Source organism: Amphiura filiformis, chromosome 7, assembly GCF_039555335.1.
Source record: "Amphiura filiformis chromosome 7, Afil_fr2py, whole genome shotgun sequence".
In the NCBI taxonomy this organism is placed as follows: Eukaryota; Metazoa; Echinodermata; class Ophiuroidea; order Amphilepidida; family Amphiuridae; genus Amphiura; species Amphiura filiformis.
Genome location: NC_092634.1, coordinates 37,136,226 through 37,158,386, shown reverse-complemented (window position 1 = coordinate 37,158,386; position 22,161 = coordinate 37,136,226). Strand labels below are relative to the sequence as shown.

General features: G+C 37.0%; 2 protein-coding genes and 1 long non-coding RNA gene across 4 annotated transcripts in view; 2 read left to right on the top strand and 1 right to left on the bottom strand.

Moving 5' to 3' along the window:
- LOC140157109 (guanine nucleotide exchange protein smcr8a-like) overlaps positions 1–18,678 on the bottom strand; it is a 73,110-nt gene extending 54,432 nt beyond the window's left edge. Inside the window, exons 1-2 of one of the 2 annotated variants that reach the window (XM_072180183.1) lie at positions 18,635–18,678; positions 15,759–16,030 (exon numbers count right to left, since the gene is read on the bottom strand). In XM_072180183.1, the coding sequence (XP_072036284.1) occupies positions 15,759–15,828 (70 nt within the window). In that variant the 5' untranslated portion in view covers positions 15,829–16,030; positions 18,635–18,678. Of the gene's footprint in view, positions 1–15,758; positions 16,031–18,491 lie in introns of both variants that reach the window. The other variant, XM_072180184.1, reaches the window with a different exon arrangement.
- Positions 1,897–7,732, top strand: LOC140157102 (phospholipase A and acyltransferase 3-like). Its single transcript, XM_072180173.1, has 3 exons — positions 1,897–2,218; positions 5,231–5,312; positions 5,703–7,732. The coding sequence occupies exons 2-3, from the start codon at positions 5,282–5,284 to the stop codon at positions 6,194–6,196; spliced, it is 525 nt and encodes a 174-aa protein (XP_072036274.1). The 5' UTR covers positions 1,897–2,218; positions 5,231–5,281; the 3' UTR covers positions 6,197–7,732.
- Positions 11,574–14,773, top strand: LOC140157101 (uncharacterized). Its single transcript, XR_011859636.1, has 3 exons — positions 11,574–11,706; positions 12,135–12,205; positions 13,135–14,773. It is a non-coding gene; the product is annotated as an uncharacterized lncRNA (long non-coding RNA).
- Positions 18,679–22,161: the final 3,483 nt, after the last annotated feature.

Below are 22,161 nucleotides of genomic sequence, written 5' to 3'. Positions count from 1 at the left end.
ATGCCATAGTGGATTTTTGGTCCCTTTTTATATATTTTTCATTTTTCACTTTATTTTGCCCGAGCTTGGCATTATTTTGTTAGATCTCAGGATTACTACATATATATTAACCACTGCTTCACGTACATCTGTTATTTTCAATTTTCTATACCACTAGCTCCTAGATGCCACTGCTTTACGAAATTATGTAAGATTTGAGTTTGCTCCCGTTTCGTCTTGGGGAGGGGAGCATGAGGGGGAGCGGTCACTGGCCATTATAGCACTCCAATACATACACCGTTGGTCATGCTATATTACGAGATGGCTCCGATTACTGTTACATTTGTTTAAGTATAACTATTGTCCACAAAAAGCTAACATCCAGTGACCGCTACCCCTCCCCCTCATGCTCCCCTCCCCAAGACGAAACGGGAGAAAACTCAAATCATATAAGTACATACCGAGAGCCCTTTGTTGATAAGTTTCATAGAATTTGTATGAAATATAACTGAGAATAGAAATTTGAAAATTGAGCATTAAAAAGGGCAAAAGGTAATTATGGTTGGTGGAGCTAGCCCTCTCTTGATATTATTTGCACCAGGAAAAAAAGACTATACAAAAAAAAACCAATCGGACTATAGAGTAGTCTACTTTAGTCTTCCACACAGAGAGTATGTATTTCAAATGGGGTTATCTAAATTTGTGAATCCCATTTAAAAATCTACACCCCCTGTACATATGGGAGATAAGGTTGTCATGTAATGCCTTCCAAACGGGGTGTATGGATGTCAACTGGAATAGCCCATATTGGATAAGGGCCAATGATCAGTGAATCGTATCATGTGCAGCTCTATTGCAGAAATAGGGGAAACCCCTGAACCATCTATACACTTGTTTTAGTGCCATTGGCTGCTTTATGCAAAATTCTGTTTGATAAAGTCTTTAAAAACGTTAACATATATTTTGTTTGCTGGGTTCATTGGTAATTTTTACTTCTAAATGATAATACTTCCTGAGCATACTCTCAATAGATCAGTTCCATGCTACATTTTATAACCGAAGAGATCTAAAAATATACAAAACTCACTTTTTCATCAATTTGCATCAAAAAACAACAGAGACTTACATGTACAAGGTTAAAGGTCATAATACATGTATGTTCAATATGTCAACATTATTGCCGACTTGAAAAGTACATGACCCTTTGTAAATGTCATTAGTAAGTTCTTTAAAGGGATACCTGGGACCTGTCTGCTTCTTGCAGGCATCATCAACTGGAGGAGCAACTACCCTGGGCATTTATTGTTTATATACCCCTCATCCCTACAAATCCTAATCCTAATCTATAACCTATTTTATAACATTGTCCTTGAATAAACCCTTCTAAAAACCACAACCTTAAAACACAAGAGTTTGTCAAAGTTTGCCCCCCCAAAAAAAAAAAAAGTCCTGGCTGTGCAAAGTGCAAGATTTCTGAAAAATTTAAAAATCTGAAGAATTTTTTTATATACATCTATATGGATAAACTGGGCATTCGTGATCCACAGCCTCACCCCCCCCCCCCCTAAAAAAAAAGTTGAGATTTTGATATACCACTGGAAATAGAAACATGAAACAGAGGTGAGAAAGAGAAAATAAATATTCAAAGCTAAAACTTATAGCAGAAAATTGATCATCACAACACAAGGCAGCTATTTGAAACTAATCTTGTCTGTCGCACTTGTTAACAAGTGAATTCTGTAAGGGACGCATCATTAGATTCTCGGGGGGAGGGGGGTAGGAAGTTTTTGAAAAAAAACCTTCACCCACTACATGAGCAAAAAAAAACTTTCCCCACCAAAACTATAAAAAAACTTTCCCCACCTAACTATGTATAAATGCAGGAAATTAAAAAAAAATTCGCCACCTTTGGCGGTGAAACTTTTTTTCCCCCTGACCCCAACTTCCTACCCCCCCCTGAAAATCTAATGGTGCATCCCTAATGTGGGTTTTCCACATCTCATTAAAAAAAACATCAACCCACCCATTTTATGTAAACACAATAGGGGATTTCCCACTGGTTGTCATGCATATATATTTACTGCGTCATCCATTATTTTACTGCATCATCCAGAAGCTTCCAGAGTCTACTCTACAGCAGCGCAGACAAAAAGCTATCTTTAGTGGGTATACATGCATGCAGTTATCAATTGCACACTCGTATTTCGCTTGGAAGATTTTGTGCACAACAATTATAATTGTAAGTAGAACAGTTTTGTTCAAATATTTGCAAAAAGTTTTCATGATATATTTCAGACATGCATGTATTTTACATTTTAAATCATCTAAAAATTTTTTTTAATTTAAATTTTTTTTTAAATGGAGACATTACAGAATTTATTTGTTTTTATTAGTAGTATGTATGTGACTGAGTACTACATCTCATTTAATGAACAGTCGGACAGACCTTTAAAGTAGGGTCGGTCGGTCGATCAGGATTTTTTTTTCTAATTTGTTTTTCTGGGAGGCTAAAAAGACCCTAAAATGCAACCATGCAGTAACCACAAACTTTAAAAATTAGGCAAAAATTTCACAATATTTTGGCAAAAATATTTTAGCCAAAATCAATCAATTTTGGCCAAAAACGGATGAATTTACATATTTTTGCCAGAACTAAAAAAAAATCTGCAAAACGCAAAATCTGAGTCGGAGATGCCCATAAAACAGGGGTTTTTTTGCGTTGCCTTTTTTAAAGGGAAACGGTTACAATGGCCACGCGTTTTGAACTCGCCACCCAAAAATGGTGGTTTTGTTACGCTTTTCCAAATCGAGACTCGTTCAAATTGTTATATCTCTGCTTAAACAAAAGGTATTGTAGTGTGTTTGGTGTCATTTTGTAGCTAAATGAGTGACCTAACAGACCTCCAAAGGAGATTTGTTTATCAGCCAAGATAGTGGAGTTATAATTTTTTGAGTTCAGAATGGCCGAGGTGGTTGTTGTGGCGGTGGCGGTTGTGGCGGTGGCGGTATGTACAAAGTCTATGAGAAATATAGATTTTGTGTGTGCACGTTGAATCAACTGATCATATCTTTGCATCCATATGGGAGCTCTTGTGAAAGGTTATTAATTATGCTAATTGTTTTTAATCATTTTGAACTCTTTATGATTGGTTTAGTCTATAAAATACAAACTTTTACGTACAAAACTACCCGTTTTCATATCAGTAGTAAGCAATGCAGATGTCTTCAAAATCTAAAAGTTGCTGTAAATATTTAATTACTTATCCTATCATAGTCAAAGTATACATTTTCTGATAGGAAATTTGATGAGGAATCTATATGGACTTACTTTTTCTGTATGGGTTAGGGGTAAAATGTTTCAGTTCAAAATATGTTGAATTGTAAAAAAATTTGAACATATTTTGGGACACCCTACAGTATTCTGAGATTACCAAACAGCTGTGATTTTTTTTCTTCCCCAGTCAGTAGGATCCCCCTAACTTCTAACCAAATCAATGTTGTTTACTTTCAGTTTATAACTGCAAGTTAAGGCGTGTTTCTATTGGGACCGTTTACCGGTAAAAAGACGGTAAAGGGATTATTTCTGCTCAATAGAAACTGACCTTCCCCGCTATTTACCGGTAAACAGGGCGAAGTTTTACCGTAACGCTTTTCCTTCTTGAGGAAGGAAAATAGCGGGACGCTTACCGAAACGCGTCAATAGAAACTCACTCCGTTCCGATTGAATGCGCATACAGGAAGAAAAGCGGAAGTTGAGTCGTGAAATTGACCTCTGCATCATCAATGAGCTAGCTTGTTATGTATTATACCATGATTATACCATTCCGTTCGCAAAAATTCTTAGGCCTAATCACGCACAAATATTTGACTCACTTGCTATAAATAAAGTAAATGGAAGAAATATTCATAATGCATTATCCCTGCATTATACATATTATGCTAAATATTTAACATGAGTTATGATTTATGACCCCAGTAAAAGCCATGAAATAAAACAACAACAACAACAACAACATCAGCGGATGAATCCAGCTGTGCATGCGAAAAAAAAAATAGAAATCAACTCGGATCCGCGGCGGTGTGTGCTTCAGAAAATTAGAAAGATTTCATGAATTTAATATTATGTTGTTGATGTTAAATTACTATTCGCTAAAAAGAATTAACTGAAATTAAACTGTGAAAGATTAAATTCTAAGACCTATTTTTTTTTTTCGCAACAATACTGAGTACTCACGTCGATATCACTGAGGGGGATTTCCCAATGGCGTAATTTGATGTACGAGAACGAATGAAAACGCTAATAAAAAAAACTTTATTCTTCAGTCTTCTTTTCTCATGTTTGCTACCTCATTTTTAGCCAAACAATTAAGAAAATACTACAATATTAAAATCCACAATGCTTTGCGATTGACCCGGGGATTGACCCCAGTGCACAACCTTTCGTGTGCTTTCGCCGGCAAACTTTCAATTGACGCTGTTCATCGAGTGTTTACCGGTAAACAACGTGCAATGGAAACTGACTGTTATCCGCCTTTCGCCGCTATTTGACGGCGAAGAGTTTTACCGGTAAAATGCAGGGGACTCAATAGAAACACGCTATTAGTAATAAGCAATTGATGCATTAAGTGACCCATTTTTTATTTAGAATTTTTTTATTCCACCCTGTATAACTTCAAGGTCACCCTGTACAATGAGTTGAAATGTGTATATTTGAATTGCTTATGCCTTCAGCTTTCCAAAATGTATACTTTTGCTAGTTTAGGGTTGATAGTTGTGTAGATATTCTAATTTTAAACTTGATTGGTGTAAAAATTCATAATATTTGTGATGTAACGCTAAGGGTGGCGAGTTCAAAACACACGGCCCAATTCAAATTGATTCATGTATAATTTAATTTCCAGTTTTGATTGCTCAATTCTACGTTCCCCCATATTTACAAGGATCCCTTTGCATTAACCATCGCGTATACGCATGCGACATCAAGTGTGTGCATAGGACCTTGTGGAAAATAATACACGCTGGACAGTTAGCAATACGCTTAATTTGTAAAAGGAATTCTGCAAAAAATTACAGGTACGGCACTGTAAGTTTTGTTGGTTTTATTTTGCTCCCAGAAATGTTTTATGTCGGGGGTACCGAGATATACGGTTGGTCAGGTAACCTAGCCTGACTCTGTTTACACAATATAAACGTTTATTTTTAGACAAAATAACTGTTTTTATTTTGCTTTTTTTTGTTGTTGCAATTCCAGTGTCCTGCCTGAGTATACATACGGTACATCTGAATCTGATGTACATATAATATGGCTGGTAGAGAAATTGATAGACATAATGGTGAGTCAAGAAAATTATTTGCCTTTATAAATAATTGAAATTTTCAGCAGAAATTTGTAAATTATAGAAAAGTTCTTGGCAATATTGTGACAGGCCCAGTGGATAGGGGTGGGGCTGTACATCAGCATATGTTTGCCTCGATCCAGCTAAGTATATGCCACATTGCCACAATATTATTATGTTCCATGCAATTGGGGATTTTCCATCAAATAGGGGAATACCCCATTTCCATAAATTACATGATATACATGTACATGATGAGACAGAAGTCTAAATGTTACAAATTTAACAAAAGCAAATATCAGTTTGAGAGCCTATAAAAAATTTTATTGCAAAAATTATTTCAATTTCTCATATAAATAAAACTTTGACATTATCATACCAATACAGGCATGTTGACTGACTGGCAAGACCCTGATGACTTGCATCCAGATCCTGGTGATATGATTGACTTTGACCGTGGACTGTACAATCATGTTGGGGTTGCAGATGGTCAGGGGGGCGTTTACCACTTTGCTGGAGACGGGGGCAAAAAGAAGAACAATGTCAAACATCGCCACGAGAAGATCAGAAAGGTTGCAAATGGAAGCAAAGTGCGTATCAATAATACTGAAGACAATGAAAGGAACCCAAGATCAAGACGTGAAATTCTACGCCAGGCTCAAAAAAGACAGGGTACCGGTGCTGGAACATACAACGTTGTGACCAATAACTGTGAACATAATGCAACTGATATACGGTATGGGGAGCCAGTAAGCTCGCAATCTTCATGGTGGCAAACTTTGGGGTTTCTTGCAGTTGGGGCTGCCGCCGTAGCTACTGTTGCTATTGCAGCAGGTAGCAGTACTAAAGGCAAATCCACCGATGATTCAGACTCAGAGTAGAACTGTTCTCCATTCTGAGAATCTGAGTGCGAGCAAGTCGAGTCCGAGACCTTAAAAAGAATGGGACTTGAGACCAGTCTCAAGCTCACGTCCCGACTCGAAACCTCCAATTCACTGCTATGTAGGAGATAAATATCAAAATCTACACATTACCGTACGGTACTATTAAGTACGGTATGACATAGGAATGAAACTTGCATGAACTACAATATGTTGATTGCTACTCGCATATATTCAAACAAGAAACTATTATTTAGCAGTACTGTAGACTATGCCATGGTCAATTTTTGATAAATAGAATGTTTGTTTGTTTGTTTGTTTAAACGGTCGCTCCGTGTGGAGACACGCTTGGGTCCTGATGGGACCAGGCTCTAACAAAATGCTCAAGCCAGGCTAAAAAGCCTATAGCATGTTATCATGATGGACGCATTTAGTTGCATGATGTTTATTACATTGAAGTATTCAATATAGTTTATATACAAGTGAGTGCTTGTGTTATAAAAAAATAGCCTACAACATACATGTATCTTGGCATATTTATAATGGCTCTCTCCAATACTGAACAATACTGATTTTGGAATCTATCAGTTTATTGATTGTGAAAGCCCGAGTGAAAAATCGACTATGTACTTTGGATTTTGAGCTGGACTTTGCCCCGGGACTTTGTCCCTAACACACACTGTCAATCATACTTGTTTATCAATCCAATTTAACCCCAAGCACTAAGCATGGAAGTAAAAGACACGCTAGACATACGTCCATGCACCAAGTGAGAGTTTAACATTTGCATCAACACAAAGCACCACAAATCCCACAGATAATTGTGTATGATGTACAGTTAGTGGTAAAGGCATATGCCCGGAGGATTTAAACCATTTGATCTGGGCGACCAATCACAATCCAGATCCAGATGCATTACATGTACATCACAAATGGCCAATTTCAGCAGGCCAGAAATACAACAGTCCACTTGGGAAGCTAACAAACAGAGAGAGAGAGAGAGAGTATGGTGAGATCAGATGTGAAAATCTATCAATTGTACACAAATTATTATGCTTTAAAATGTAATGGCCAGATTATGCACAATGGGCAAGTGGACAATGGAGAAGTCTATATAGATTTGATAAGTGCTTTTAATATCTAGAACAATGTACATACCGTAAAAAATAAACTTAAAAGGTTCTTCTGCCCATATATGTAGTTCAGGTTTTTGTTGAATACGTTTTTCATAAATAAGTACATGTATAACTACCACAGTGCCTGCATGTTTTCAATATAATGTATAATTCATGTAATTTAGTCAAGGAAAAACAAATAGTTTGTACGTAACTATGTATGTATTATTGCTCAATCCGGTGTTACAACTTTTGCAGTTCATAATCGGTAAAACAGTCAGATACTACGGTAATTGTTTTGATAATTTTAAAATCTGAAATCAATGTAAATATTTTTATATTAATAACATTTTTGATGAAGAGCTTATATTTTGATAATTATTCATATTTCAGAAATCAAATGTATATATTTTTAAATATCAGGGGCACCTGACTTTTATTATTATCTTATTAAATATGTTCAAAATTAACTTAAATTCATTTGTATGTTTTTACATGTCATATTAAAAATTTACTAAATTTGTTTGTACATCGTATTGTGTGGCAAATTATGGACGTATTATTGCTTTTGTCAGAATTTCATTTTAAGGGTAAAACTAGTCCAACGAGTAGGATTCTTAGTTACCAACTATACTCTATAAATTCTGATCGCTCAAGAAAGATTAACCACAAAAATCCACTAACCGGCGATTCGTCTTTCTTGCGCCACGTGAGATAGTGATCATAGTGTGAAATGTGTGTAGTCTGGTAACTTAGAAAAAAAAGGTCCTACTTGTCGGCCTAGTTAAAACTAAATCAAAGGAGCACTTTATGATCCACAGCCTCATCCTCTCAACTTACTCAGTTGGAAGAAGTTAAAACAAAGATATCTTCCAATTTGTTTTGTGCTGTCGACCAGGGCTCAAATTTCTGGGGGGCCACCAAGGCCATTGCCTGCCCCTTTCCATGGTTTCCATCCGACCCTCTTAAATTTCAAATTGACACTGTTTTCAGGTTTTTCATTTCTCACTAAAAAGAACTAAGCAACCTAGGGATGAGAAATCATTCAAAGCTCTGGAAAATCTTGTAGAAAACACTGTGGACCTCAGTGGTCATTCTGAGGAAGCCATGGCAACATTGTAAAATTGGGGTTTTAAGCAATGGTACATCAATTGGCATACCATTCTAAAAATTAATTACTCAAAAACAATGTCCTAACCCTAACTGTACCCCGTGGTTTTTTAGCTATCGGAAGGAAAAGAAGAAACAAAAAACGATTCCTTGGGTATATGTGACTTGGGCTGATTGTGTCATCGCATCATGTGGAATGAATGCATGCAAAGGGGTTTTAATAGTGTGCTTTAGTAAGACCTGGTTGGGTTAGGGTTTAAAGAGTTTGGAGGAAGATTACAGTGTGCAAATAAATATGTATGGACCTTGACTATGCCTGAAATAGCTGCAATAGGGAACAGGAATAACAGTATAACAAAGCACAGAAGCTGAAGGGAGTATCCCATAAATGTTTTGCGGTACCATAATAGAGCATGAATGTGCCATAGAAAATGTACACAAAATCCCTCACTTCCAACTTTCAATTACTTGCTTAAATCAGAGGAGCTTAGACATTTTTTTGGAAAAATATCACCCCTAAAGTATTGTATCCACAGCTCTCAATATCTCGGCTCTACATGTATGTTTATATTTTGTATACATTTGCTATGGAGCAAGCAGATTTAGCAACTACTTGACAAAGGTCTATGACCGAAAATTCGTGTTTAATTTGCTACGCAAATAAATTTATACAAATGTGGTTTGACACCAAATATTTCTGCTTTTGGACTCTTTTACTTAGATTTAGCAGATACATGTATACTGCAATGCATGATGGGATACTCCTTTCAGCTGCTGTGATAAAAAAGCATAAAATTGATCTTTCCTTAAGGGATCTAAAATGAGCGTTTATTGCGTTTCGACAGTATTTTTTTATGGGACATGAGAGCACCTCAGACCTATCGAATTGCATTCTGAATCTGAAGCATGTCTTTCTGATATCAAATAATTTTCATTTTTGAAAATCACAATATAATACAAATTTTATGACAAATTATAAAAATTTGATATTTTTCAAATTTTGATATATAACAGTTCTCGAAGTAAATTATATAAATCTAATGATATATTCTTAAAGTGTATGTAGCAGGGAGGAAAAAGCCGACGGTCAATTGAAAATTTTGACCTTTCATATTGAAGATATGGATTTTTTCCCAAAAAGACGTAATTTTTTTGGTGTTTTTGGAAAAAAAATCCATATCTTCAATACGAAAGGTCAAAATGTTCAATTGATCGTCGGCTTTTCATCCCACCTACATACACTTTAAGTATAAATCATCAGATGTATAAAGTTTACTTCAAGTACAGTTAAATATCAAAAATATCAATTTTTAATGATTTGCCATAAAATGTGTATTAAATTGGGAATTTCAAAAATCAAAATTATTTGATATCAGAATGACATTCTTCGTATTCAGAATGCAATTCGATATGTCTGATGTGCTCTAATGTCCCAAAATAAATACTGTCCAAACGCTCATACCCCAGCCCTTAAACTATTAGCATATTCTACCTGCAGGTATATATTAGTGCCTGGGTAAAAAGTTGGGAATTTGCATACAAATACAGTGTACCCTGTTTTAAAACTCAAAGTCAAATGATGCAATTCAAAGGCAAACAAACAAAATACTTCTTTTATGCTCAAGGTCTTAATTATTTTGGGAACAAATTATTTCTGGGACACTGGTTGTATACAATAATGTGTGTTGAACTCCTGATCACCACATATTGGATAAGGGCCAATGTTCAAGAATAAAAATAAGTATTACAGCTCTATTGCAGAAATAAGGGAATTCACAGGCCCACTCAATAAACACTTTGCACTTGTTCAACTAGGATATTTAATGCCATTGGCTGCCTTATGCAAAATTCTGTTAAGGCAGAAAGGCAACATTAAGATTTATTTTTTGGAGGTTTGGTAATTTTACTGTACTACTTCTTGAGCAGATGTCAATAGACAGGAACTGCATTTCAGTTCCATGCTACATTTTAGGCAAAATAAAAAAATTAACATGTTTCACGCCCCCTCCCGCTTCCTTTTTTGCGGTTTCTTCAAATATATTTTTATTTTTTGAAATTCAGTTATAACTTTTCAAAAAATATGTCTAGGAAGTTGGAATGCTTTCTATAGCCTTGTTAAGATACAAGAAACATTTTAGGAAGGTTTTGTGATCATTGGGGGGGGGGGTGTAACTCTTAGAACAATATAAAAAAGGGCCTCCTTCTTTTTCCAGGCATTATTGTATGCGCTAAAACAGCTATGGGTATTTACACCAATTTTGCGATAAAAAATAGAAAATAAAAAGCCCCCTCCTCCTCCTTTTTTTCGAAAACCCGGACGTGAAACATGTTTTATTTTTTACTTGGCCTTATACATGCAGGGAGCTAAAAATGTAACTTTTTGACCCAATCTGTGAGCAAATATGAAAAAAACTTACTTGGCCTATGGTCAAATAAGTTCAATTTCAACTTTACAGATCATTTTCAGCCTATTTTACAAGTTGACCTCAAATGACCTATGACCTTTGTAGATAACCTTGAACACCACCAATACATAAAGGTTCCCATAGTGCAGCTACATGTACCCAAGTTTGATATAAAATTGGATGGATTGAGTCCATATTTATTGAAATCGAGAATATTTAGTTTAAAATATTGGACTCAAGATGTAGTCGAGTCCCAATATTTTAAAACTCATGTAGCGAGACCAATAAATACTTGGCATAAAGCATGTCTTTTAATCTTTATTATGTTTTGGATCCAATATTTTCAAACACTTAGATTCTTCAAAACATAATTTGGTTACAATAGGATTTCAACTGCTCATGAGACCAAATTTTAATCAAAAGCCTTGCATAATTGTTGACAGACTGATGGACACACACAGACTGTCAGAGTGACAAACACACAACTTAGGATGCTAAAAAGTATTTTCCTTTGGACAATTCATCTGGTACTGAAAAAAGAAAAGAAATGCAGAGAGAAATCATCATGACTTTTAAAAGGCAGCCTTTTCAAACTGATTGTCATAGTAAACAAATGAATTCTGTATTAAAAATAAAATGTGGATTTTCCCCAGCTGCTCATTTAAATTAAAAAATATTATTGACCCATACAAAACAATGTATTTCACAATTGGGGATTTCCCACTGCTTGTCATCCATTATTTTACTGCACAGCAGTACAAAGCAATCTTAAAGTGAGTATACAGCAATGTTTTAGTGAGATTCGTGCATACAGTGACTGATTACACACACACATCTGTCTTGAAACGCTTGGAATATTCTGTGCACTGTAATTGGAATTGTAAGTAGAACAGTTTTGTTCAAATATTTGTGGCATTGATACTAAACATTTGCTGTGATTTTATGATTTATGTAAACATATATTTTAAATCATGCATTTTTTTACTCATATTTATTTTAAATGAACGTATCCGTAGATATGTGTGACTACTATCTCTCATTTGGTTTTAAGAATATAATGTTCATATTTCTACATACATGTATATAATTTGTTAAAATTCGTAAATTTTGAATCATTTTACAAAAACAAAATATAATAAAACATAATAACTTATTTGCATACATGTACACGAAGCAAGTTCAGAAATACATTGTAGGATCATTAAATTTTATTTCAGATAGAAATGATTGCTAAAAATGTTAAATTGTATGGGCCTATAATCATAATTGTATTTTTTTTCAATCTGTATAATTCTTTCTTTATTGCAGTGACCTGGTCTGAGTCTACATTTGGTGCACATGTACATGTAAAATGGCTAGTAGGGAAATCAGACACCAAGGTGGGTCAATGTTTATTAATAATTGAAGTTTTCAGAAAATAATGCATAAAAATGCACTTAGTGTTATCTACGCCTGTGTATTTTGCCTACATTGTAGAGATGAGATCCAAGCATATGCCCAAACAGTTTTGGATTCCTGGGAGTGGTGTACATGTATGAAGCCAAATGGGGAGAGTCTCTAATAAAAATTCCTTTAAAAAAGGAATGGGGCGCCCAATGGAGCTTTGATGCAATGTACTGCAATGTAACCATTTGGATACTTTTTCTCTAAAAAGACTGTTGACACATAAATATCTAGAATGAGAAAATATGCAAAAACAAGCACATACGGTTCATGTCGAAGGAAGAACAAATTTGAGAGCCCTGAGCAGGGATGAAAGTCCACTTTGGACAAAAAGCCTGTCAGCATGACAATGACAAGAATTACCCTAAAACAGGCTGAAAATAAAAGAAATTGCATAAATTTGGACAACAAAAAAAGCCAGAATTCAGGCAAAAGCTTGAAAACTTACATCCTTACCTGAGGAGGAGGTACGAGCAAATTTGGAATGTGCAGGGATGTGCTGCTGAGAAGTTGAAAGTGGAATCATTCTGTTTATACCAATGTTCCAAGAAATTTGGAACCATGAGCTCTATGATCAATTTTCGGTCAAATTCAATGTAAATTGCCAAAGTTCTTACATACATGTACCACATTTCCCGAGACAATTTTGATATACATTGTAAATTACCCATCTAAACCAAAATTGGTCTAGGGGTCATTGATAACCAAATGGCCAAAAAAATGTGACCCGTGTTGGTACATCCCCGTATGGTCATTTGTACTGAGTACCCCCCTGTTGAAATCCTGGTTGAAAAACAAAATTAATTACATTTAAATTTCTTTTTAAAATTGAAACTTGTCATTTATTTATCATGGATCAATACAGGTGTGCTGACTAGCTGGCGTGACCCTGATGAGTTACATGCAGAGCCCGGTGATATAATTGACTTTGACCGTGGACTGTACAATCACGTTGGGGTTGCAGATGGTCAGGGGGGCGTTTACCACTTTGCTGGAGATGGCGGCAAAAAGAAGCGCAATGTCAAACATCGCCACGGGAGGATCAGCGATGTTGCAAATGGAGGGCAAGTGCGGATCAATAATAACTTGGACAATGCCAGGGACCCAAGGACAAAAAGTGAAATTCTACGCCAGGCTCAAGGAAGACAGGGTACCGGAGCTGGAACGTACAATGTGGTGACAAACAACTGTGAACATAATGCAACTAACATACGGTATGGGGAAGCAGTGAGCCCGCAATCTTCATGGTGGCAAAATTTGGGCTTTTGGGGTACAATTGGGGCTGGCATAGCAGCTATAGTTGGTATTGTACTAGGGAGGAGATGAAGTTCTAAATCTACATACGTGTACACTGCACGTACATACATGAAACTGATTATGGGCTAGCTGCATACATTGCTAAGAGTAAACTAAAATGTGGTAACTTGTGGAATACTTCGAGTAGCAATGTGCGTAGGCTAGCCCATACAAAAACAATTAATTACAGTAAATTAATTACAGTATCCGGTGTTACATCAATCAAGAGACCTGCCATCATGCAGTAAGAGCACTGATACTCTCCAGGCTCGACTATTGTAACACACTCTTCCTTCAGCTCTCTGCAAAAGACATAGGCCGTTTCCAAAGACTTCAGAACTCCGCAGCACGTGTCATCTTTGCTGTTGGTCGTCGAGTCGAAGCTCACCCATTAGTCTCATCTCTCCACTGGCTCAGTATTGATAAACGCATCAGTTTCAAAACTCTTCTGTACTGTATATCTACAAGTCTCTCAACAACCTTGCTCCGAAGTACATCTCCAACAAACTGACTCCTTATATTCCACAATGGACTCTCATATCAAGTAATGACACCACACGTCTCCTGGCTGATAAATCCATCAGTGTCGCCGGTGATCGTCATTTCCCTGTAGCTGGTGTTAAGCACTGGAACTCATTACCATGCAACAGAAATCAGACTTTCGCCATCGGTCACTCTTTTCAAACAGAGACTCAAAACTGATTTATTCTGAACTGTTTTCTTTTTTCATCACTGGTTTACTTCTGTATTTGTTTTTTATTGTAAGCGCAACGATGCTTTCTTTGCGAATTGTGCCCTAAGAACTTTGTACATTGTAGTAGTAGTAGTAGTAAATTACAGTGATTGGCGATCGTGTGGAAGTGACAAGGTCGCCTACTCACCGCGCCAATCACCAATGGGTCAACCATCTTGTTGTTAAGAGTGTTGAGTGTTTACGCTCGTATACGCTCGGAGCACAGCCATGACAGCTCATACCACGGAATAAAAAAATAACTGTGTGGTGCCTTGATGTCCAAGAAAAAGTATATTGTATTCATACATTTTTTACTTTTTTTGGGCACTGAAACACTTGTATTTTGCCCAAATTAATACTATGTTAGTTTACGAATAGTAAGGCCAAAAAAAAAAAAAGGTTTGTCTCAAAGCTCACGAGAAATTTAAAAACAAATGCGAAATGTGATTTTTTTTTTGTTTTTTTTTTTTCCGACTTTTTTCATGGTATTTTTATTTTTATGTCTGATTTTCGCTGATTTTTCTGGAAAAACTATAAAAAAAAAAATTTAAATTTTTTTTTTTTTTTTTTTTAAATAAAAAAAATTTCCGCATATTAATTTGTTTTTTGTCAAATCGTGGGATTTTACAAACGCGCGTGCAAGCTTTGCGACGAACCTTTGGTTTTTTTGGCCTAACAGACTGAAAATAAAATACGACAGAATGAAGAAAAAAGTTTGATGTTATGAATATTGTTCAAGAGCACTTCAATTTAAATGTCAATGAATTCCACTTCAAAATTTCAATCTGAAACTTGCGACAATAGGTGAATAATATTTAGAGAATAAATGATAGGATTTTGTCTTTTGCCTATCCAATATCGTGTCATAATGGATGGGCTGGCCAATATTTTGAGTAGTCGATGCCGGCGCAGCCGGTTCCACTACGATTCTTATTCAGTTTTAATGTAATTTTTGCGAGAAAAACTGCCTTTTTTCAGAAAAAAATAAAGTTACTTTTGTGAGGACATCCCTGTTGTTTTAAATGAACGAAACCATCACGAACATCTAAGCCGCCGAATCGCGTTCTTGGTTCTCGCATGTGTATTACGCGAACGCATTATCGCACAATCATTGAGGAGCAACAAGCGTGCCGCCGTTGCGTGGCGGTGCGCGCCCCTGACTAATATCACTATCAACTATTGTGAGATATTATACACCAGAAAACCAATCAAATAACGTGAATTCTTTACAAGACGCACCCATTGAATAAGAATGTTACATGTGTACATGTTTTAGCAATTCACTTTGTTATCAAGAGTCCATTTCGGTGCCAACTGTTGTTTTTTAAGAACATTTCATTTTGTATAACAGGCGGCAGTTTTATCAATGCACAATTTTATATTTTGTTATATTTCTGTCCATTCTCCACAGCCTCTCCACAGCCATTGTTTATTTCAATTCTTGCATGCATAGCACTCACCTGTAGCATCAAAATAGGCCTGCTCCTGTGTCTGATGATACAATGCAACATCGTAAAAACCTCCATACATGATGACTTCAAACTGGACACAGCCCCTGATTGAATGCTGCCCAACCAATCAGCCTTTATGCATACAGAACCACCATGTAAGGCTGTATGATGGCCTGGGTTACACACTTTCAATGTCAAGTTGCTTATAATTGAGGTCAGGGGTCACTCAATCTCTACTCATCTTCTCTGTATGTAACTGGCTCTAGTCTTCAAATGATTTTCTGTAAATAAGATAAAAATACAGTTCTATTGAATCTATAAGCCCTTTCGCAATTTCGGAAAATTGCAACTGCGCATGCTCAGACATCGTCACACAGTTCTTCAACGAGAGATAAACACGAGGAGGCTGCAGTGCGTTTCCAATGCGGTGAACTGTGCCGTTTGCATAAAAACATCTTGTACTGGAATTATGCCGATTATTTTGTATTTATTTCTTCATGATACATGTACATTGTATTTGATTAAATATATTATTGATATCATGAAGAAATAAAGACAAAATAATTGGCACAATCCCAGTACAAGATGTTTTTATGCAAACGCACAGTTCACCGCATTGGAAATGTACAGTAGCCTCATCGTGTTTATCTCCCAATTTTATCGGCAAATATTACCCATGATGCACCATGATCTGAAATTGCGAATGGGCTTATTAGTCATCAGTATTTCATTTATTGGTAAAAGGTTTATCAACAAAAATAAATGATGGCACAATTAACTTCCGGAATTGAACAACAAACTAAAATAAGAACAAAAGAAATTGCTAAATGAGACACTTGTACATATCCAATACTGTACATGTACGTAGTGCCATGCCATTTGGGATACCAAGCCATCCACATTAACAACCTTGAGAAATTTCAGAAAAGAGCTGCCAGCTGGTTTGTAACCTGTGATTACAGCTACAGACCCTGAGTAGTGTTAGCAGTTGCAGATGCTCCTCGATCTCAAATGGGACACCCTTCAGAAATGTTGCACAATAGCCAGGCTTACTATATCATATGTACAGTTTTCACTCAGGGAACTCACTCATTACATAACCAGCTTCTTTAGCCCACACTTTAGCCCGGCCATTAGTTACAAACTACATGTACCCTGCTGCCTTGCCTTTTCAGTGAAAATCCATGGGAATTATCAACTTGCCCTAAAAAAGTTGCTGTGCCCCTTCAGATCCGCAAGGGCTGTTGCAAGGCTATTTCCCCTTTGTGACGTCAGCCCGACCAAGATAATATTCAAGTGCCAACATGGGGGGGGGAGGATGATTCAGATTGTATGGATCATAAGTTATTAACCCTTGGTAAAATATTGGGGGGATTTGCATTCAAAATCTAGTCGCATTCACCGAAGGATACACAGTGCGTGTGTGTAAAGCAGTGGAAGTTCAGAATTAGCCGGGAGAATTAGTAAACACAGCCGATCACGACAGGCGATTGCATCAAAAATGTTGCTACTAGTACTAGCCTAAAATTACACTTCAGCAAAATTTTAGACTGTCCAAAATAGGCAAATCTTGCTCAAAAAAAGATACAGTCATGACAGTTGACTCATCGAAATAACTTTCATCCATATATTTCAACATAAATAACCTCTGCTCCAGTGCAAAAAATTACATCGCTGTCCGACCGAAAAACGATAGCAACCCAGCTCTAGCATCGAATGCGTATTAACTATCGTGTGCAAATTCGATGCTAGAGTTCTCGAGTAAGCATTTAGCCTATCATGCCTATATTTTATCAGAGAAGATGTAATAAAGAGGAGGTTGATCAAGCTATCATCAAACAAAATATGTGTGAGACCGTTACACTCAAAGTAAATGATGAATCACCCTATTTAGCTGCTTAACAATAGAATACCACAATAGGGTTTGAACCCGGGAATGGGTGTGATACACAAGTTACAGCTAACTGCTTTTAGGGATAGGTCAGTGTGTGCATGTCATCATGCTATACACAGCATGCATGCAGACCCTGTCATCTTGTCAGATTTCAGATAAAATATGACTGAAGTTCTATGGCAAATTATAATTTTTGCTACTTGTTGCCACTTTCAGACTCTATTATTTAAGATAAAGAATGTTATCAATTATCAGAATATCTTTATTAGGTTGGCAGGAAATGACAGGAAAATATATAAAATAAAAAAATAGAAATGATCAACAATCATCACCTCTCTAAAAAAATCCTAAAAATGTCTTCTTTAGAAATTTATATATTTACAAAAAACGTTGGATTTGGGGGGAAATTTTACAGCACTCGATTTCTTTCTTGTATTACCCACATGTGGTATCCCATCCAAGCAGCAGGTCCTTAACACACACGTTTCATACTTTTTAACAAATTCTTTATAGAAACATGGGAAATATTTTCAATTCTGAAGTGAAAATTGGTCAACCATGGGCGGTCACACACATAACATCATAGGATATTTCAAGTGGATGTCTAACTACTTGAGAATAAAGGACTATGAATAGATGCGACAGGATTACCTACGGGATTATCTCAAGGATATAATTCCGTAATCCCGTTGACCCTCCTCTTTTCCTATGCTGGATGGAGTGACATGACACACATGCACAGAAAGTCCCTGTGTGTGTTTGCGATGTCAATTGATTGAACAATACAATGTCAATGACATGCAAGACATTTAATGACAATCAATGTCTTCCAAAACTTTTGAACTCACTCAAAACTTGCAGCTTCAAACACAGGATATGCAAAATTACTTTTAAAATCCGCTAGGTACCAGAGGTGCAGTTGGCGAAATGCAACAAAATGACCCTGCCAAGGCAATTGAAAGATAAAATAAGATAAGAAAGTTTCTCCAACCTTTCAAATGTGCAGCCTCAGCGATTGACCTGCCTCATGTGCCTTGTCCCCTATGTACACTTCTTTATATCCGATAAAAAGTGATCGCCGACTTTTTTTTTAAAGGAACACTGCACAGGTTATAACAAACAAATTTTAAGGGGTGTTACCCCGGGCGGGGTAGTGAGTTATAGGGTGGTAACAAAAAATATACATTTTAAGGGGTGTACCCCCGGGCAGGGTTGTTGAGTTATAGGAAGGAGGGAGCAAAGATTTTTTGGCAGGCCAAAAGGGGGGCATTTTTGACAGGTCAAGCGATTGGCAGGTCGAAAGGGGGGGGGGGGGCAAGTGATCATTTTGGCACAGATAGTTTTTTGTATTAGGCATACACCCTAAAAAAGTGTAAGTAAACATTAGGAACACATTCAAATATGCAACATTTCCTGCTGGCGCATATGATAAGACAATTAATTTATAAGGTTTTAAATTCAGGTTGCCCAAAATCTTACGGTGAAAAGGTGGAAGGGGGGAAAGGTTTTTTGGCACGGCTGGGGGTAAGCTATTTTTGGTAGACCACTTTGAAAATTCACCAAGGTACACATAATCATTGCACAGCCCCTTAGAAAATAGTAGTAGGCAAACATGTTGATTGTATATTGAATTTTACACAAGTTGGTCTTTAAAGCCATATTATAACATTTGCTGTTGAGGACGCCCTCACTGATTTTTAAAATTCATTTTTTACACGATTATATTGTACTTTATTAAACCAATATACCCTGCAAAAATCAAGACTCTAGGTGCTGTAGTTTTATCAAAATCCGAGATTTTGAATAAAGCGCCGGAACCGGCGTCTATTTATTACGATGGAATTATTAGTCGAACGCATGTGATACACGATGTTCATAACACACAGTACGTATACGGCGTGTAGGACGGTGATCTACACAACAAAGGGTCGTACCATAACATGACCGAAGGAGTGGTACGTATTTGGCGACATACGCGCTGGTAGTAAATTCCAATTTTCTTTGCTTTGCCGTAGTTGTTCGGCTCAAAAATAAAAGGGGATATATCTGACAGTACAAACTAACATTTTATGTCAAAGAATTGCTAATCTATTTTGTATGATAATGTTATAATATTGCTTTAAGGTAATTTCTAAAGCTACTACATACCGCGGGGTAAGCTTTATTTCAATAAAATCGGTGGTCTACAACTGAAGATATGGGCAAGTGTGTAAAATAGTGCTAAAATTGGGCCACTTTCATGTCTTTGAGTAAACTTGATTGAGTCATGAAACATCTGGTCGGGTAAAATTTTCCGGGGTATTTTTAAACAATGGGGCATTTGGAGTGGTATTTAAATCCCGAATTAAATTTATAAATTTGAAATACCCCCGGGTAATACCATAATTTATTAATGTCAATTGATGATTGATTACAAACAAAATAAATACGCTATAGTTTAACTGCTGATTTGAAAGAGTTATTGCTGCAAAGTTATTTTGTCAAGTTGAAATAGGCAGCACGGTATATCTAAAAAGTAAAAGCCTCATATCCCTGATTTAAACAAGTTAGGGCTATTTTGAATTCCATTTTCCCCTTAGTTTTAAAAAGAAAAAAACCCAATCGGTTCTTTTTTGATATCTCTCAGTCAACGTGCAATTATATATTCCTGCTCAATTTTTCACTAAAATGACTGGTCGATTTAAGAAATGCCGCCTTTAGACCCCGCTTTAGACCACAGACGTCCCTATCAAAATATTGGGGAATGCGGGGGGGGTCCTATGCCTATGTATTCTACTGCAGCTGCATATCACATTTTCGCCATGACCCCTTCAGTTGTTTTTTTCTGAAGAGCAAGAATCTCGGGCAAAAATTAAGTTGGGGGGGGGGGGAGATCCTCCGGTCAAAGATCAGCCGAGGTGGCAAGTTTTTGGCAGGCTGATGGGTAAGTAGGGCGCGGTGTGAAGCATTTTGCCACGCCGTTAAGTTGGCGCCCCCCCCTCCGCAGGTCTATAACCAGGATTTATCATAGACATTGGGGGGGGGGGCTGATTTTGAAAAAGTGGGCTTTTTTCAAAATTTGGACCTTTTGAACTAGGGGCCGGATTTTGAAAAAGTGGACCTTTTTTGACTAAAAAGATTTTAAAAAAACAATTGTTTCGCTCACTACTCTTGCAAATGTGCAAATGGGACTTTTCGGGTCAAAAAAGGACTTTTTGGGGCATTTTGGGATTTAGGGGCGTCCGCCCCTCCCACAGCCCCCCCTAGTTACGGGCCTAGGAGCCCTCAGCCCCCGGCCTCAGCCCGCCCGGGGGGGTCACTCCCATTGTGGCCTGTACACCATCCGCGATAATCAACTTTAGAAAAGCACCCTAAACAAGGATTTAACCCTCGGCTAAAACGACACCCTAAACAGGGATTTCATTCCTAACATCAAATTTCATACCCTAAATTTCATTTCCGCGTATTTAGAAATTGCAATTTTGCTACCCTTTTTTCCAATTTTTCATGTTTTTGACACCCTAAACGCGGTACGCGCGTATCGTGCCTACCCACGAAAAACGACCCTTTTTACGCGTTTTCATTATCGCGGATGGTGTACAGGGCACAATGGGAGTGACCCCCCCCCCCCCGGGCCTCAGCCCCGTTGTTCCAGGCCCTACATTGTTCATGATCGATCATTCAAAGTAATATTGTGCACCTTTAAAACAAATTGTGGACATCGCTTCCGGGTTGTACCGCAAACGAATGTAAATAAGTGTACTCTGGATGAATGTCAACATTGGCGAATTTCCAGCATTTTGATCGAGGAAAAACTTCAATCATGGACATTGGCGTGTGTGCAGAATGATGTACAATGTACAGTCATGACAGTATGGAGAGAATGAGCAACTTAACCAAACAGTATATGCAGTTAAGTTTGCATTGGATCTTGTGTAAGTGCTGCAAATTTAAAACTGATCTGTACAGTAAGCTTAAAATTTTAACGTAATCAAACCTGCCGAATTCGGCAACAAAACGTTCAAACCTGACTCGTAGCCTATTGTTATTATAATTTATAAGTGGGATTATTTTTTCCTGGATGACATGATCGCCACCAATCTTGTGTCAATAGATTGTGGCCAATTGACTTGTCCATAAATCAATACTCATCATTGTAGACTGCGGAACTCAGTCCTCAATGATAGTCAGTCATTTATCTTTTGGTCGTTATATGACTATCATTTGAGGGACTGAGTTGTTATGATATATCTTCCGAGGTGCAATTTCAGACAATAGCTGGGGATTAGTGGGGCAGAGGTTGTAGATTGAATCCTTTCATGACCACTGAAGCATAGTCAAGTCTGCCAAGGACACTCGGCATGAATTGAAAGACCATGTCAACTCTCGACAAAAGAATGCATGCATGTCAGGTCATACAACACCAATTTGGTGTTTGTTATGACACCAATTTGGTGTTTGTTATGCTCCTCGAAATTAGTACCTTACAGTCTATATGTCTGTAGGCACCCTACTCATTGATCGTCTCTGACAAAAGTT

What these genes read in the sequence shown, in the direction of transcription:
- LOC140157102 (XM_072180173.1), top strand. Translation starts at nt 5,282, where the DNA reads ATGGCTGGTAGAGAAATTGATAGACATAATG. An exon ending in AGAAATTGATAGACATAATG is followed by an intron (nt 5,313 to 5,702) that starts GTGAGTCAAGAA and finishes ATACCAATACAG; the next exon opens with GCATGTTGACTGACTGGCAA.